Below are 15,021 nucleotides of genomic sequence, written 5' to 3'. Positions count from 1 at the left end.
GATGGAGGTGACAGCACTGTTGTATGGGTCAGTCATGATAAGGATGGGGGCGGGGGGAGGTGGCCTCTCCTAGTCAGGAATGTTCAGAAAAACATGATCCTGACTTGGTGCCCGGCCAGCAGTGGGGAGCCAATGGCACGTGCCAGTGCCCTGCTTGCCCCCTTGTGACCTGACCAGGGGTTCACGAGACCAACTCTTCCAGACAATGCTTGTGTAAAAAGGTTATTTTAATAAGTAAAAATGGCTAAGCTTCCAAAAGTTCTTAAATAGGATTTCAGAGGGAGGAAAATGTCAAGAGGCCAGTGGGCAAGGCGATAGCCTGGTGCCAGGCACATGGCGGGGAGCAGCAAGATCCCCACCCACTGGCCTCCTGCCGGCCATAAATACAGCCCGGCCCGCGGCGGCAAGGGCCGTGCTCCTGTGTACACCTAGGAACACTATATACACGCCCAGTGAGAAACTCTCCACCCTCGGAGCCGGAGAAGAGTGGGGCAGGGCTGCCCACCAACCGCCCAGTTCCCACTGTTCCTGTGCCTTCTGGGGGCTCCTCAGCCCACCCACTAGGGAGGGGCCCTGCAGGCTGGGGAGGGTTGGGCCAGCCCATGCCACCTGCGCCCAGAGCCACAGCCGAGACACCATTTCCTTCTGAGCGTGTTTCTTATCTCTGAGGAGAGACGGGCGAACGAGGAGCCTCCACTCTTGGCCTCTCTGCCTTGCGGGCTCCAGGTGCTGCAGTAGGAACGGGCCAGGCAGGCGTCAGGACCCAGTCCCTGGTCCGGCAGAGTGCACATGTCCATCACACAGGCAACGGCCTCGACTTCCCTGCGGGAGAGGGAGGGTTCGTCAGCACCAGGATTGTCAACCTCTGTCCCAGAGCAGGAGGGAGCTGCAGAAGCACACAGGCAGCAGGCAGTGGACCCCAGACCCCACCCTGAGCAGCCAGCTTCCCGGCACAGCCCTGCAACCCGAGGTGGCCAGGCAGCCCTGGGCTGCAGGCCCGACACTCACCTGGAGACTTTGCAGCCCCAGCCGTCAGGCTGAAATCAAAGCAACAGGTGTCTCACCGGTGGGCCCGCCTTGGGCCAGGACCCCCCGGGACCCTGCTGCCCCCTCTCCCTTTAGACTCACACTCACCAGGCCCTTCTGTGAGTGGGCCAAGCTGGGGGCTGGAGCCCCGTATTCTAGTCCTGTGGCCTGGCTCACTCCTCATCTGGGACAGGTGAGCCTTGTCCTTTCTACCCCCTGGGAGCCAAGGCCTGCCTTGGATGGTGTGTCTTGCATGAGCCCAGCCAGCCCAGCCTCAGAGGATCAGAGGATTGTGTCCTGGGCCTCATGTCAGCAGCCCTGCTAGGAGCCCGGAGGGCTGGACCCAGCACTATCTGCCCTGGCTACTTCCCAGGGCCAGGGAAGGTTGTGAAACAGGTTCTAGAGAAGTTTTATAAACTTAAAAAAAGAGAAGAAAAAGCCCATTCAGATAAGGGCAGCCTGGCCCACTCCCTCAAGACTCACCCGAGGGCTGCAGCTTCCTCCTGATGGACCCTGGGCGGCTAGTGGTCCCAGAGCCAGGGGCCGAGTGGGCTCGTGCTGAGGGCTGTGGCGTCTGGCAAGCTGGCTCCCACTGTGGGCAGAGAAGGGCAGGTGGGCGGGGCCTGCTGCCCTGGGTCTGCCCCCTACCCCACACGTTTCCCCTCCCAGCCACCTGAAACCATTTCCTCATCTGCAAGATGGACATGATGATGGTACAATAACCATGGGGGGGAGGGTGTGAGACAGCATACGTAAAGAAGTGAACTAGTTACCACTGAGCGCCTGTGTGCCAGCCAGCACCCGCCCCCGCCCCACCTCCGACCAAGCTCATGACCCCCACAGGTACCTCTGAGGCCGAGAAAGAACACCTGGACTAAAGAGGCTACTGGTTTGGGTTCAAGTTCTGGCTCCACCCCCTCTGGTATCTTCCCCTCCTCCACCACTCCACACTGTCCTCCCCTCCAAACCCTCCCTCCTGCCCATGACCGAGATGCCTGTGACCCAGTACTGGCCTGAGGCAGGCCTGTGGTGGTCCCCGTACCTCTAGATGCTCCTGGCTGGACCAGGACACGAGCTCTGCCCTGCGGGACCCGGGGCCTAGCTCCACGGAGCGCACCCTCTCAGCAAACTTGAGGGAATAGAGCGTCTCACTGGTGTTCTTCTCCACGGGGGACACCTAGGGGACACGAGAGCTCACTCCCCACCCAGCTGGCCGGCTGCCCTCGCAGAACTGGAAGGGGCACCAAAGGGAGCCCACAACCAGGGGACTCTAGAAGGCTCCCCGGACAAGACTGAGGGAGGGGAGCAGGAGGCCAACCAAGGCGGCAGAAACGGAGGGACGTGCCAGGCACACGGCGCACGTGGCCAGGTCTGTGGGGAGGCTGCGGGGGGTGGGGGCCACGGGTCACGACTTCGGAGCCGCTGATGACAGGAGGCTCTTCCCTGCACAGCCTGGGAGGGTACCTGGGCCGCAGGGGAAGGTGGGGGGTCCCTGTTCTTGGAGCTGATTAGGCCCCTACATGCCAATGGTCACGCCATCCAGCCCGCCTGGGGCCCTCACCTGCACCACCATGAGGGTCTTGCTGTCCCCGCTGAGCGAGTCCTGCAGCAGGTAGGTGAGCTTGGAGTTGCGGAAGGGCACATGGCCCTGGCGGGAACGCAGGGCGGCAATGACGTCCCCCAGGGCCGACAGCGACTTGTTGATGTGCTGTGCCTCCCGCAGGCGGCTGCCCTCGGCCCCCGACTTGCCCACGCGCTCCGAGCCGGCCAAGTCCACCAGGTTCAGCTTCCCTGTGGGGAGGGTGCTGGGCAGGTCAAGGCTGCCCCGGGAGAGGCTGGGGGGGGCGGCGGGGGGAACGGGTGGCTCAGGCCAGGCGGCTGGGGCCCTCACCCGTGGTGCGGAGACCAGTGCTGCCGTCCACGCCGTGCACCGTCACAATGAGCAGGGCATGCGAGCGCGAGCTGTGCTCGTTCAGGTTGGTGAACTCCGTGGTGCGGTTGGTGTGGCCGAACTCGAACACCTAGGGCCCGGGGAGGGCAGAGAGAGGCACAGGGTTTGGAGTGGGCTCTTCAGAATCAAACATCCCCGAGTACCCCTGTGAGGGGGCGGCACCCTCTGCCTCGTCCAGAGGAGGAAACAGGCTCAGAGAGGCCTGGGGACCTGGCAGAACCTGCATCTGACCCCCATTCTGTCCTCCGGGGCAGCTCTGCTGTGGGCAGGGTCTCCCCAGCCTTTCCCCACCCCCCGGCCCCTGCAGCCCCACACCTTGTTGATGTCCTCCACGCTCTGCACCTGGAACTCCGTCAGCCCTGGCACGTACAGCTGCCCGCTGCCGTCAGGACACAGCCGGATCTCCAGTTTCTCCTGGGGCTCCTGCCCCAGCAGGTCCCTGAGAGCAGGAAGGACGGTCACTCCCTCCTCAGTCTGCCCTCTGCTCGCACTGCACCCACCCCCAGCCTGGAACGTTCCCCCAACCATCACACTTCTGGAAGCCTTCCTGGACCGTGGGGCTCTGCGCTCAGTCTGCTGAAGGGCAGAGATGGAATGTTCCCCCAAAGTCCTGGGGTGCTGCTACTCCTGCCCCCACGATGCACTGAGCCCCTGTGGGCAGGTCCTCCCAAGACCCCACTCTCACTCTTCACCACCTGGTGCAGCCTGCAGGTAGGGTGAGGGCACCAAGGGGAAAAGGAGTGCCTTTGTCTGGGTACCCCAGGTGGGCTCAGACAGCCTTCCTCCTCCCGCCTGCTAGCCTGGGGGAGGGGCCTGGGACCAGTGAATCCCCTGGGCTGAGTCAGTACATTCAGCTCCCACCTAAGGGCTCCCACCTGAGGGGCTCCCACTCGAGGGCCTTCCGCCTGAGGGCCCCTCACCTGAGGACCTCGTTGTAGATCTCGGCCGCGCTGACGGTGATGGTGTACTCCCAGTCAGACGCCTTCTCCTGCACCTCGGAGAAGAGCAGCCGCAGGGCCCGCTGGTTGATGCCTGGGTTCTCGAGGGTCCCCTGCGGGCAGAATCAAGGCCCCGGTGAGCCAGGCCTCCCCCCACCACGTGGGCTGGCCCGTGCAGATGCTCACATGGTATCTGTGGTCCCCACCTGCTCTGGCTACCCCTAACAGGCCAGCCTCCCTGACTGAAGCTCCCCACCTGCATGCCGGTCTGCCCCCCAAAACGCCCTCCACCAGCTACAAGCAACTTCACCTCCTTGGGCCTCAGTTTCCCCGCCTTTAAAACGGCCCCACCCTGCCAGGATTGGGCCTGAGACTTAGAGCACCAGGTGAAGCGCCTGGCCCAGGCCTGCACACACGGGCTGCTGATGCATACCTGGCCCTGGTGGGCCACCTGGGAGGGGGCACCGGGAATGTATGATTGTATGACATGTATGAGTGTATGACAATGAGGGGCTCATTGGCAGGTAGGCCATGAGCCAGGCTCTGTGGGTGAGGCAGGGGAGGCACAGGCAGAGCTGGCAAGTGAACTGGGGCCCGATGGGCTGCCTGGCCTTTCTAGAAAGAAATCTGGAGTCCTCACCTGGGCCTCCCTTATCATGGCACCTCCCACCCTCACTTCACTTCTGCCACTGGGGCCTCCTTGCCGGGCCTCAGTGTCCTCCCCAGCACGCTCCAGACTCGTGGTCCCAGCCCTGCTGTTCCCTCTGCCCGGCGTGCTCTTCCCCATTCTCCTCTCCGTGACTGGCTTAGATGTCTGCACCAAACTCACCTCCTCAGGGAGGCTTCCTCCCTCCAAATGCCTGATTCCTCCCCCTCACCGTTAGTTCCTCATACCTGGCCGAAGTTTCCTCCCTAGCACCTGACAGGACACATCCTGATTTGCCGTGTGCACTGCTGTCTCCCCACTGGTGGGCTGGCCCCGTGGGGTCAGGCACCCTGGCCACGGCTGTGCCCCAGGCCCCAGGCACGGTGCCTGATACACAGTGGGGCTCAGCAGGGATGTGTTGGAGGATGGAGGCCCCTGGTGGTCAACTCTAAGCACGCAAGACGGAGCTGGGAGCCTAGAGGTGCTGCACACACCCCTCGCCCTTCACCTCCCCATCTCGCTTGGCCTGCCCCCTACTAACCAGTCTTGCCAATCCCAGAACTGAGGGAAAAGGAGGTCCCGGTTGGGGGAGAAAGGACCACCATGACAGCCTTCCCAAAGGGTGCCTAACAGTCTGGGCCAGCAGCGCCCTCTCGCGCCCCTTGTTGGGACAGCAGGAGACCCGCCCCCCTCCCCTACCTGGAGAATCCCCCTCAAGAGCCAGGGAAATGGCTCCATTTTTATCTACAGTCAAGTTTCTTCCTCCTCTCAACGCCCCCCCGCCACTCCCAGCCACATCCCATAGAGGGGGGCATGGCACAGGCAGGGAGATGAGGCCCTGGGAGCTGCAGGTAAGAGCTGGGCACCCGGGACTTCCCTGGTGGCGCAGTGGTTAAGACTCCACGCTCCCAGTGCAGGGGGCCCGGGTTCGATCCCTGGTCAGGGAAATAGATCCCCACACGCACGTCACAACTTTTTCGCATGCCACAATTAAGGAGCTGGCGAGCCGCAACTAAGGAGCACACGTGCCACGACTAAGGAGCCCGCCTGCTGCAACTAAGACCTGACATGGCCAAATAAATAAATAAATAAAATATTTAAAAAAGAGCTAGGCGCCCCACAACAAGTCTGGCCAGTCTCTTCACTGGCCAGTCTCCCACTGCCCGGGTATCTCCTTGAGGGCCGAGATCGCCCCCTCATTCATCCTGACACTCCCAGGGCCCAGCATGGCAGCCCTACAACAGGAGCCCCATAAATGTGTGTGGGTGAAATGAAAGCCAATCCTGAAGACGTCACAGCGATCTGCCCTGGACTCTGGGCCCAGGCCGAGACCCCTCTGAGGCCAGAGGTTGTTGTCAGCACACCCTCCCCTCCCCCATACCTACTGGGACCATGCAGGGGTGCTTGGGCAAGGCACCCCCTCTGCAGGCCTGGTGCCTCGGGGCTAACACGGGTAACTGTGGGCTCTGCTCCAAGGTGGTTATGAAGACCAAGTGAGGCAAAACACACCCCACGCAGAACCTCGAGACCAATGAGGGGAGCCCCCATCAATGGCAGCAAGGGGTTGGTCTTCACTCTGGATCCCTGCCCCATCCAGCGGGTACCCACCTCCATCGTGTATGTCTTGCCAGCACCCGTCTGGCCGTAGGCAAAGATGCAGACGTTGAAGCCGTCGATGCAGGAGGTGATCAGGGCCTGCACCTCCTGGAACACCTGCAGAGGGGACGTGGGATGGAGGGTGAAGGGCTGCCAAGGCTGCTGGGTCCAGGGGCCCCCACCAGCCACCTCCCCCTGACTGTTCCTCTCCCCTAATACATTACCTGTTATCGTGGGCAACCAGCTCACTGTGGAGGAATCTGTGACTAATAAGTCACTTACACTAGGCGTTAGTGGGCAACCTCATTGCCAAAAGACTGAAGGGAAGTCAGGGCAGTAAGTACTGCCCACCAGCACCTGAGGAAGGGGGCGCCCAGCCCAGGAACTCAGGAGCCCTCCCCCAGCTTCTCCCCCTCTCAAGGTGGGTCAGCAAATGAAGGCCGAGAAAGCATGTGCCTGGCACCTCCACGGGCCGGCTGGCCTGCCTGCCAGCCAGCAACAAAGGACGGGGGCAAAGATAAAGCCCAGCATGGGGACAGGAGGGCACAGGCAAAATAGGCCTCCCAGGTTGGCCCTGGCAGAGATCAGGGAAGAGTGGGTGCTGAGAACACATGGCTCGCACAGGCTGAGGGCTCCTCCCTGAGGCCTGGGGGGCAGCATGGGAGTCCCTAGGAAGACCCATGGGACTGATAGAGGAGGTGCTCCTGGCTGGAGGGGCCTGCCTCCATGCAAGCCAGGGTCCTGTGGATGGCCGGGGCCACATGACTGGGGGGGGCTGTGAGAGTGGGTGTGGCTGAGTATGGGAGAGGAACCACATGAGTGGGAGAGGCCATGTTAGTGGGTGTGGCTATGAGGGTAGGAGGGGTCACATGGGTGAGATGGGCCTGAGAGTGGGTGTGGCTGTGAGGATGGGTGGGGCCATGTGGGTGCCCTAGGCTGTGCATGGATCTGCCCTTCTTAGCAGAGGCTTCCAAAGGCCTCAGTTTACCTTCCCACCCTCTTCTCTCCTCCAGAGGTGAAAAGAGAGGGACCGTGGAGCACTGAGTTTCTCCATCCTGTCTGCCCTCCCTTATACTTATTTTTGTCCAGCTCCCAACATCTCTCCCTCTACAGGTGAGGTGAGTCTGTCTCCCCCTCCCGCCACTGTTCTCTGTCCCTCTCCCTGCAGGGCCACACTCACGTCCTGCTGTGAGGCTTGCGGGGAGAAGACTTTGTCCAGCTCAAAGGAGACGGGCTTTCCTTTGTGCAGCAAGTGAATGATGGAGTCGTCATCAGGATCAAAGTTCACAGCATTGGTCGCCTCAGGTCCTTCCCCATCCTCTTTGGTGACTGGCCGGACACGGGCAATCACCCGGATGTTCCCTGGATTGGGTGGGGGAAGAGAGAAGGGTACAGACCAGGTCAAGACCAGACTGCCTCCACACTGGTGTCCGTTGACATCTAGAGCAGGCTAGTGGCTCAAGAGCCCCCTGCCTTCTAAGTAAGGCCCCAAGGGCAAGGTGGCCCACAAAGATTTGATCAGCCACTCACGCTATAGTATGAATTAACGTATCAATATATTTTCTTGCTGAGCAAACCAGTTGACGGTAGGATCCTCACCTTGGGGACATGGAGGAAAGGTCAGTTGTGGGGCTCAGACACTGAACCCAGTTTGGGTGGGATACCAAAATGGACAACTCTTTATACACCTGGACTTCAGTTTCCTCACGTACACAACAAGGGGCCTGGATCCCAGCAAGCCAAGGGGCTTATTCTATCACTCTAGAAGGGCACAGTGAATGCCAGGACAGGGCTTGGGAATCAGATGGGCAGAAAGGACCAGGCAGGAGATGGGCACAGGCAACAGGGCAGCCCCAGGGGTGTCTGACACACAGATCTGATCATGCCACCCCCTTGCTTCAAGCCTTTGGGTGGGATCCCAGAGTTCCTGGAATGAAGAGAAAACTCCCCATCACGTCTAGCATGGCCCCACCTTCCCTTCACCTGTCCACTCCACCTCACAATCCAGGTCTCAGCCCTGGTTTTAGCTCCTATGGGAAGCCCCCTCAACACCCTCAACTGTCAGATACCCAGGGGCTCTCAGAGCCCCTCCCCAGCCTGGGTAAAGGGGTAGTGATGGGGTTTTCTGAGTGATTAATGATCACCGTCTGCTTGCCCCCTGCTGAAGTAACCACCATGAAGGCAGGGACAGGTTCTGTGGCGCCCAAAGCCATATCCTCATTGTCTGGAACAGCACTTGGCACAGAGCAGGTGCTCCCTAGACCTTTGTGCCGTGAATGGGTGGTGTCTCAACCTTGACCAGGCCCTAGATCAGAATAAGTGGCATTCTAGCCACCCACCACCCAATGCTTCAATACCCTACCCCTCCGCCACCTGGTAGCCTGCCATAGGCAGTGGGCAAAGGTTTCAGAGTTGAACAGATCCAAGGTGGACCATTCACTAGCCATGCAGTTTTGAGCAAATTCCCTGTGACGTCTCTGTGCCTCGGTTTCCTTATCTACAAAGAGGGAATTACTATAGCTTCTCGATGACAGGGCACAGCTCCAAGGAGTGGTGCTGGGGGTCATGGGGAAGGACAGGATCACTTCCGAGGCAGGTCAGGGCTCCCTCCGCTAGGCACCCCCCAGCCCGCCCAGCGGTCACCTTTCAGCCGCACAAGCTCATTGTGGCACTTCTTGCGCAGCTGCAGCTCCCGGCGGTACTTGCGCAGCAGCTCCTGGTTGTTGCTGTTGACCTCGTCGATGGCCTGGCCGATCTAGTGGGGGGTGCGCAGTGCCGTCAGGGGCCCAGCTCCACCCACCTTGCTTGCCCGGCTGCTTGCCACCCCCCTCCCCCCAACAGTCTGCTCACTGCCTCCTGCCCTAGACTAGATACCTGACATGCACTGTCACACATCCCATCTTCCCAATAACCCCTCTGGGTAGGTACTGCGAACAGGCCCACTTTACAGAGGAAGAAACTGGGCCCTAGAGAGACTAAGCCAATCTCAAGGTTGCCCTGCAGATGAGTAAAGAGCCGGGGCTCAGCTCTCACTCCACAGCACCAGCACTTGACTACATGATTCAGCTGGACCCAAATTCCAGCTCTACCCTGAGGACCTGGGGGACCAGAAGCAACTGGCTCAATGTATTCAAGCCTCAATTTTCTCATCTGTAAAATGGGGATAACAACATCTAACTCATGGATTTGTAGGAGCTGGTAGGTAAAGATCTCCAAGTTACGTTTCATAAGGAAAAGAAACAAGATGCAAGCCACACATACACCTGCTCCCCTTTATTGAGTGAAAGGGAAGTGCATGTCCATGTACATATATGTCAACAGTTTTCAGCATGCTCAGAACACCCTTTGGGGGAATTGCTGGGAGACAGGCCTCCTTTGGGGAGCAGGCTGGGTGGCAGAGAGAAGCCTTTCCTTTTCATCTGAATGCCCTTCTGGGAGGTGTGTACTTTCAACATGTCCGTGTATTATTGACATAATTTTTTAAAGGAGAACTATTTTCAATTCCCAAAATACATGTCTCTCTACCCTGCAGAGCTGTCATACAGATTCAAGGAGCTGACGGCTATAAAAGGCTCAGCACGTAGGAGGCACTTAAGAGACACTGGCTATTCTCATACTGCACAAGTACAGCTTTAAAAAATTAAATTAAACCTAACATCTAAGGATATGTGTAGCATGTTTGAGATATAAAGATATGCATAGCACGTATGGGATATAAAGATATATGTGACATGTTTGGTTTATACCCAAATACCTGCTCTTGACCATACTGTTTTTCAAATGGTCTGGGGACAGCAGTGCGTGTGTGGGACAGGAGCTGCCATCTGGGGGCTTTGAGTTTGGGAAGGGCGCGCTAGGTGGCTGCTGCATCTGCCCAGGGGCTCCAAGGCCTCTCCCAGCCCCGCCCCCCCATAGCCTGCACTCACCTCGGCCTTGACGCTCTTGAGGGCCTCCTGCAACAGCATTGGGAAGCCGCGCACCTGACGCTTGAGCCCATTGTAGTCATTGGTCAGGGTCCGCAATGCTGGTTGCAGCGTCAGCAGGTTGGTCCGGACACCTATGGAGACACAAGGGGTGAGAGGCAGACGGGGTGAAGGGCTGTGGCGTGGGGCAGGCCAGAGCCCGGCTGGACAGCTCACCTGCCAGGTTCTCGTGCACAGCCTTCATCTCCACCTGGGCTCTGGCAAAGGCCTCCTCGATGGCCCGGTTCTTGTCCTCCTCCAGGGACTGCATCTCCTCCAGCATCTGCCCGTGTGCCCGCTCCAGCTCCGACTCGTACATGGCGATCTGCGGCCAGGGCCAGAAGCTTAGTGCCGTGCGCCACGCAGGGAAAGAAGCCCCGCCCCTCACGCCTTGCACATGTGAACACACACACAGGTGGGGTAGGATGGCCGTCTCCCTCCCTGAAAGGGCTGGGAGCTCTGTGCAGCTACTTCCCGGCATCAGCCCAGCACCAACCTGGGTCCCGGCACATAACACAGGTCACAAGCCACAGGCCCCAGGAGAGCAGGGGAAGGCATTTGTTATGATACTGACTAGAGCACCCTTCCAAGAGCCTGTGTGCCGGGCCCTGAGCGAATCTTGTGATTAGGTCAAGCCCCACTGGGAGGTGCGTTCTGTGATCAGATCATTTTACAGATGAGGAAACAGAAACCTGCCCTTGGTCACACAGCCAGCAGGGAGAGGAGGAACTTAAACCCAGGTCTGTCGAACCCCAAGCGCTCAGCCGCTGCACTGTGCCAAAGGCCGGTCTCTGGCGTTGGGGCCCGGCATGCACATGCTGCCCCGATAGACATGCACACCTGTGCCCGGAGCTGTGCGGTCAGCTGATGCGAGCTCTGCAGCTGCTGCTCCATCTCCTTCAACACCTGCCTCTGCATGGCCACCTGCTCCTGCAGGTGCTGGTTCCGGGCCTGGGACTCACTGAGGGCCTGCTTGGTCTTGGACGACTCCACCTCCACCGTCTTCATGACATACTGTGAGAGGAGGGAGGGGTGGGTGCATGGAGGTGCGTGGGTGCCTTGACCTTACCCTGGGACCCTGGGGGACCCTCAGGAACATCCCACCAACGGCCTGCAGAATAAACTAGAGGAGCCCCGAGATCTGGGCTTTCCAGAAAGCTGCAAGGGCCTCCTGGAATCTTCTCATCTTAATGAGCCCACTAGGAGCCTGGCTGTGGCCCAAGACTGGGCCCAGAGCAGACAAGAAGGGCAAAGACGAGGGCAGAATCTAGCGATGCATCACGTCCATGCCTGGCACACGGCGGGCACCTCAAGCATCAGTTGCTGGATGCCTATGTGGCCTGGCCCTGGACAGCAAGAAGGGGAAGGGGCCAGGCTGAGAGCAGATCTGGAAGGATTCCTTCAACCCCCCGCACCTACTTATTCACCAAGGCAAGCCCCTCCTACGTCCAGCCCATCCTGGGCTCCAGGGACCAGAGTTGAGGCGTGGTCCAGGTGCGCTCGGGGCACCGCAAGCGGCGCGGCCGCCTGGCCTCAGGCTCACCTTGACGGGCGGCGACTGGGCCCGCAGGCTGGCGATGGTCTCGTGGCTGTCACGCAGGCGCCGGCTGAGCCGCTCCTCCTCCTGTGCCTTCTCGGCCAGGCAGTCCTTGAGCCGCAGCTCCACCTCGGCCAGCCGGTCGGTCTTCTGCTGCACCTCCAGGTTCAGCTCTGACAGCAAGCCTTTGTTCTCCGCCACCTCCAGCTGTAGCTGGGACAGCTTGTCGCGGAGCTGGGCGCTCTCCTGCAGACAGAGAGCCGCGGAGGCGCGGGGCCCGGGACAGGTGTGAGACCAGTGGGCAGGAGTCAGTGTGAGGAAGTGGGGTGACCGTTGGGAATCGAGCGCCCCGGGACTACCCTGGCCCTGGGCCCACCTGGCTGTGCTCGCAGCCTGTGCAGGGCACCGCCGGCTTGGCCCGCATCTCCTGCAGCTCGGCCTCACAGCGCCGCATCTCCTGCCTCAGTCGCTCATTCTCCACCATCAGCAGGTCCCGGTGCTTCTCCAAGTCGGTGCCTCCCTGCAGAGAGCCAGAGCCGGGGTTGGGACGCATGTGGCGAGGGCAGATCAGGGGGAAGGACGGAGCGGGGAGGCAGAGACAGTGCAGGGGCAGGGGCAGGGGAGAGGTGGGGAGACAGAGAGAAGGAGAAAAGAGAAAGAAAGGCCAGTGATGGATGGAGAGGAGAGGAGGGGCTCCAGAGACGATAAAGACAAAGGCAGGGGAGAGGGAGAGATGGAGGAGGGTGGTGAGACCGGAACTGCTCCCGGCTGCACCCCACCCCTTTCATTCCATTTTCCTGAGTGTGAAAGTTACAAGGAAAGTCATATTTATACACAGAGTTCACACTCCTACTTTACATCAGCAAATAAGAATTAACCTCCCTCCTGTTACGGGTCACACCACCCCGTGGGCACAGTGAGGGGTGATAAGTACATGGGGAGCATCCCCCCCCCAGCCTCGCCCCGTTAGGATGGCGTGGTCGGGCTCACCAGCTCTGATCGAAGGCGGCTCACTTCCTGGGCCTGGCTTATGAGCTTCTGCTTCAGGTGTTCCACCTGCCAGCACAAAGCCAGGGCACGCTGAGCCTGGATTCTCTCCTCCAGCCCACACCCAGGCCTCTGGCCCAAACCCAGAGCCCCAGTTCTCCCTGTGTTCAAGCATCAGGCCACACCTGGGACTCTAGGCGCAAAGCACCTGGCCTGGTCCTGACAGCTCTCAGCACCCTCTCCTGTCACAGGACCAGCCAGTCTGGGCTTACAGGAGAGTCTGGGGAGCGAGTGCAGCTGTGGTGACCCCTGTGCGAGCCTGAGCCCACGCCAGGGGCAGCTCGCTGGGGGACTCAGGAGGCTGACCCTCAGGACGCCTGCCTTTGCACAGGCCTGAACCTACTTCTGTATTTGTCATTTAACATTCTTTTTTCTTTAAAGGGCCTCCAAAGTGTATAAACTCCAGGCACTACAAAACCTGGATCGGTCCTTGACCAGCCCCTAGAATTTTCTACTTTGAGTGGTTCCTGGTGAGTCTGTCTGTGGAGATGGGCCTGCCAGGGACCAGGGCACATCTGGGACCTGCCTCCACCCCAGCTCCCAGTCTTGCAGGAGAGCTATGGCCAGTGGAGGCTGTTAGAAAGAGAAGGGGTGTGCACCCCATCAGGAGGCAAGGGTGACTGGTTCAACCAGAGCCCAGGGAGGGGAAACCAGCCCCGAGAGAGAGCAGGATCCCAGGACGGCTGCCTGCCCTCCCCGCAGGCCTAGACCCTGGCTCCACATCAGCCCACCTCCAGGAAACTCTCCCCCCGGGAAATAACCCAAAATGCAGACAAAGACTTTGGCACCAGTGTTCATCAGCGCCTGTTTGAGCTTTTTCTTGCAGAACATTCTGTGTTGATTGCACGGAACCTTGGAAAAGGTACAGGGAGAGTCAGACTCCCTCTCTGGGGGATAAGGAGGTGTGGTTTACACAAGCATTGGCCTCTTGTTACCGCCTACAGGGGCTGCCAGCCAAGTAAGGTAGGTGAGGGGCAGTGCAGGACCAGATGCCCAAGACCCACCTGAAGGAGACAGAGGACTGCAACTGGGGGGGTGGGGGGGACACAGGCCCAGTGTCATCAAACTTCTGACCTTTCAAGAGAGGCCAGACATTGGGATTTTCGGGGTGTGTGTGTAAAATCTCCCCACTACCTATGGCTGAGATGTCATCAACCGTCTGTGTGCAGCACGAGCTCAGAGCCAACCGTCTCCTGGCACTGGAGAAGGCGGCTGGACCACAAGTCAGCCTCTGCTTTTCTGAGCAAGTTGGGGGAGGAAGCGGGCCATGGGTGCGACCCCCACCTCCAAGGCAAAGGCCTGTGACACCAGCACTGCTCACTCATACTTGGGGAGGCGGATTCCAAACACAAGACCCAGAGAGGGGTTGGGAGACCCAACCTGGCTGCCCAAGGCCTCCTGGTAGACAAGGAGGTGACCCTAGGGCTGCACCCGAGAAGGTCACCTCTGTCACCTGCTCCACCAGCACATTCCTTCCTAGCAATGGGCTGGGCATGGACCAGGCCAGGCAGCAAAGCCCGTGCCATTTCTCTGCCCACTCCAATACCCACTTCTGTTAAAAGCCTGGTACACGGAGCCTCAGTTCCTTCGCCCTGGAGGGGAGTGAGGGACAGTTTGAATAAGGCAGCCTTTCATTCCTTAGTCATGAAATTGGGAATAACCTGAATGCCCAACATTAGGGGAATGGTTAGGTGGATTACAGTACATGCACTCATAGACTACTGTGTAGTCGTTACACTCACGTTTATCAGGAGTTTTAAATGATGTGGGGAAAAGCTCCTCAACATATTAAGTCAAAGAAAAATCCAAAAACAAAATCGTATATGCAATACAAAACAGAGAGGGCTCTGGACTATGGAATGATGTTGGACACATTCTTTTCGATTTGCAGTAACTTTTAAGTCTCAAAGAATATATATTCCTCTTGCACTCCTCCCACCCTGAAATAGGTGGAGTCTACCTCCTTTTGAAAGGTTGGGGTCCCCCTCCTGCCTCCCCTCCCTCAGGAATCACCCCAGGAAGATCCACTTGCACGGAGCTGGTGCTCCAGACAGGCTGCTTCCTTGGCACCAGGCTGGGTGGGCTTGGACCTTGCTTGTCCCCAACGCCACTGGCACTCAGACCCGATGCAGTCAAGTGGGGTTTCCCAGTTTTTACTTGGGAGTCGGGATGCCTGCCTGACACCTGCCTGCAGCCCGGTTCCTGTTCTCTTCACAGTCAGAATGCTGGGTGTTCCTGGCCTCTGTCTGGAATCTCTGAGGGGCGCCCTAAAAGGAGGCGGCTGCCCCACGAGGCAGGCTGGGGGCGGGGTGGAGGGA

General features: G+C 59.4%; 1 protein-coding gene across 2 annotated transcripts in view; it reads right to left on the bottom strand.

Annotated features, from left to right (window-relative positions):
• Nucleotides 1-215: 215 nt before the first annotated feature.
• KIFC3 (kinesin family member C3) overlaps nucleotides 216-15,021 on the bottom strand; it is a gene marked incomplete at its 5' end in the record, with an annotated part of 31,737 nt that continues 16,931 nt past the window's right edge. The window contains 17 exons of one of the 2 annotated variants that reach the window (XM_079724299.1): nucleotides 216-822; nucleotides 1,009-1,037; nucleotides 1,510-1,618; nucleotides 2,069-2,203; nucleotides 2,588-2,817; nucleotides 2,918-3,047; nucleotides 3,293-3,416; nucleotides 3,898-4,028; nucleotides 6,170-6,274; nucleotides 7,338-7,519; nucleotides 8,801-8,912; nucleotides 10,084-10,214; nucleotides 10,297-10,444; nucleotides 10,960-11,133; nucleotides 11,663-11,902; nucleotides 12,033-12,176; nucleotides 12,647-12,712. In XM_079724299.1, coding sequence (XP_079580425.1) covers nucleotides 1,033-1,037; nucleotides 1,510-1,618; nucleotides 2,069-2,203; nucleotides 2,588-2,817; nucleotides 2,918-3,047; nucleotides 3,293-3,416; nucleotides 3,898-4,028; nucleotides 6,170-6,274; nucleotides 7,338-7,519; nucleotides 8,801-8,912; nucleotides 10,084-10,214; nucleotides 10,297-10,444; nucleotides 10,960-11,133; nucleotides 11,663-11,902; nucleotides 12,033-12,176; nucleotides 12,647-12,712 — 2,166 coding nt within the window. In that variant the 3' untranslated portion in view covers nucleotides 216-822; nucleotides 1,009-1,032. The remainder of the gene's footprint in view (nucleotides 823-1,008; nucleotides 1,038-1,509; nucleotides 1,619-2,068; nucleotides 2,204-2,587; nucleotides 2,818-2,917; nucleotides 3,048-3,292; nucleotides 3,417-3,897; nucleotides 4,029-6,169; nucleotides 6,275-7,337; nucleotides 7,520-8,800; nucleotides 8,913-10,083; nucleotides 10,215-10,296; nucleotides 10,445-10,959; nucleotides 11,134-11,662; nucleotides 11,903-12,032; nucleotides 12,177-12,646; nucleotides 12,713-15,021) is intronic. The other variant, XM_079724300.1, reaches the window with a different exon arrangement.

This window comes from Hyperoodon ampullatus (genome assembly GCF_949752795.1).
Source record: "Hyperoodon ampullatus genome assembly, chromosome: 18".
Taxonomy (NCBI): domain Eukaryota; kingdom Metazoa; phylum Chordata; class Mammalia; order Artiodactyla; family Ziphiidae; genus Hyperoodon; species Hyperoodon ampullatus.
This window is presented reverse-complemented; position numbering and strand designations above follow the sequence as displayed.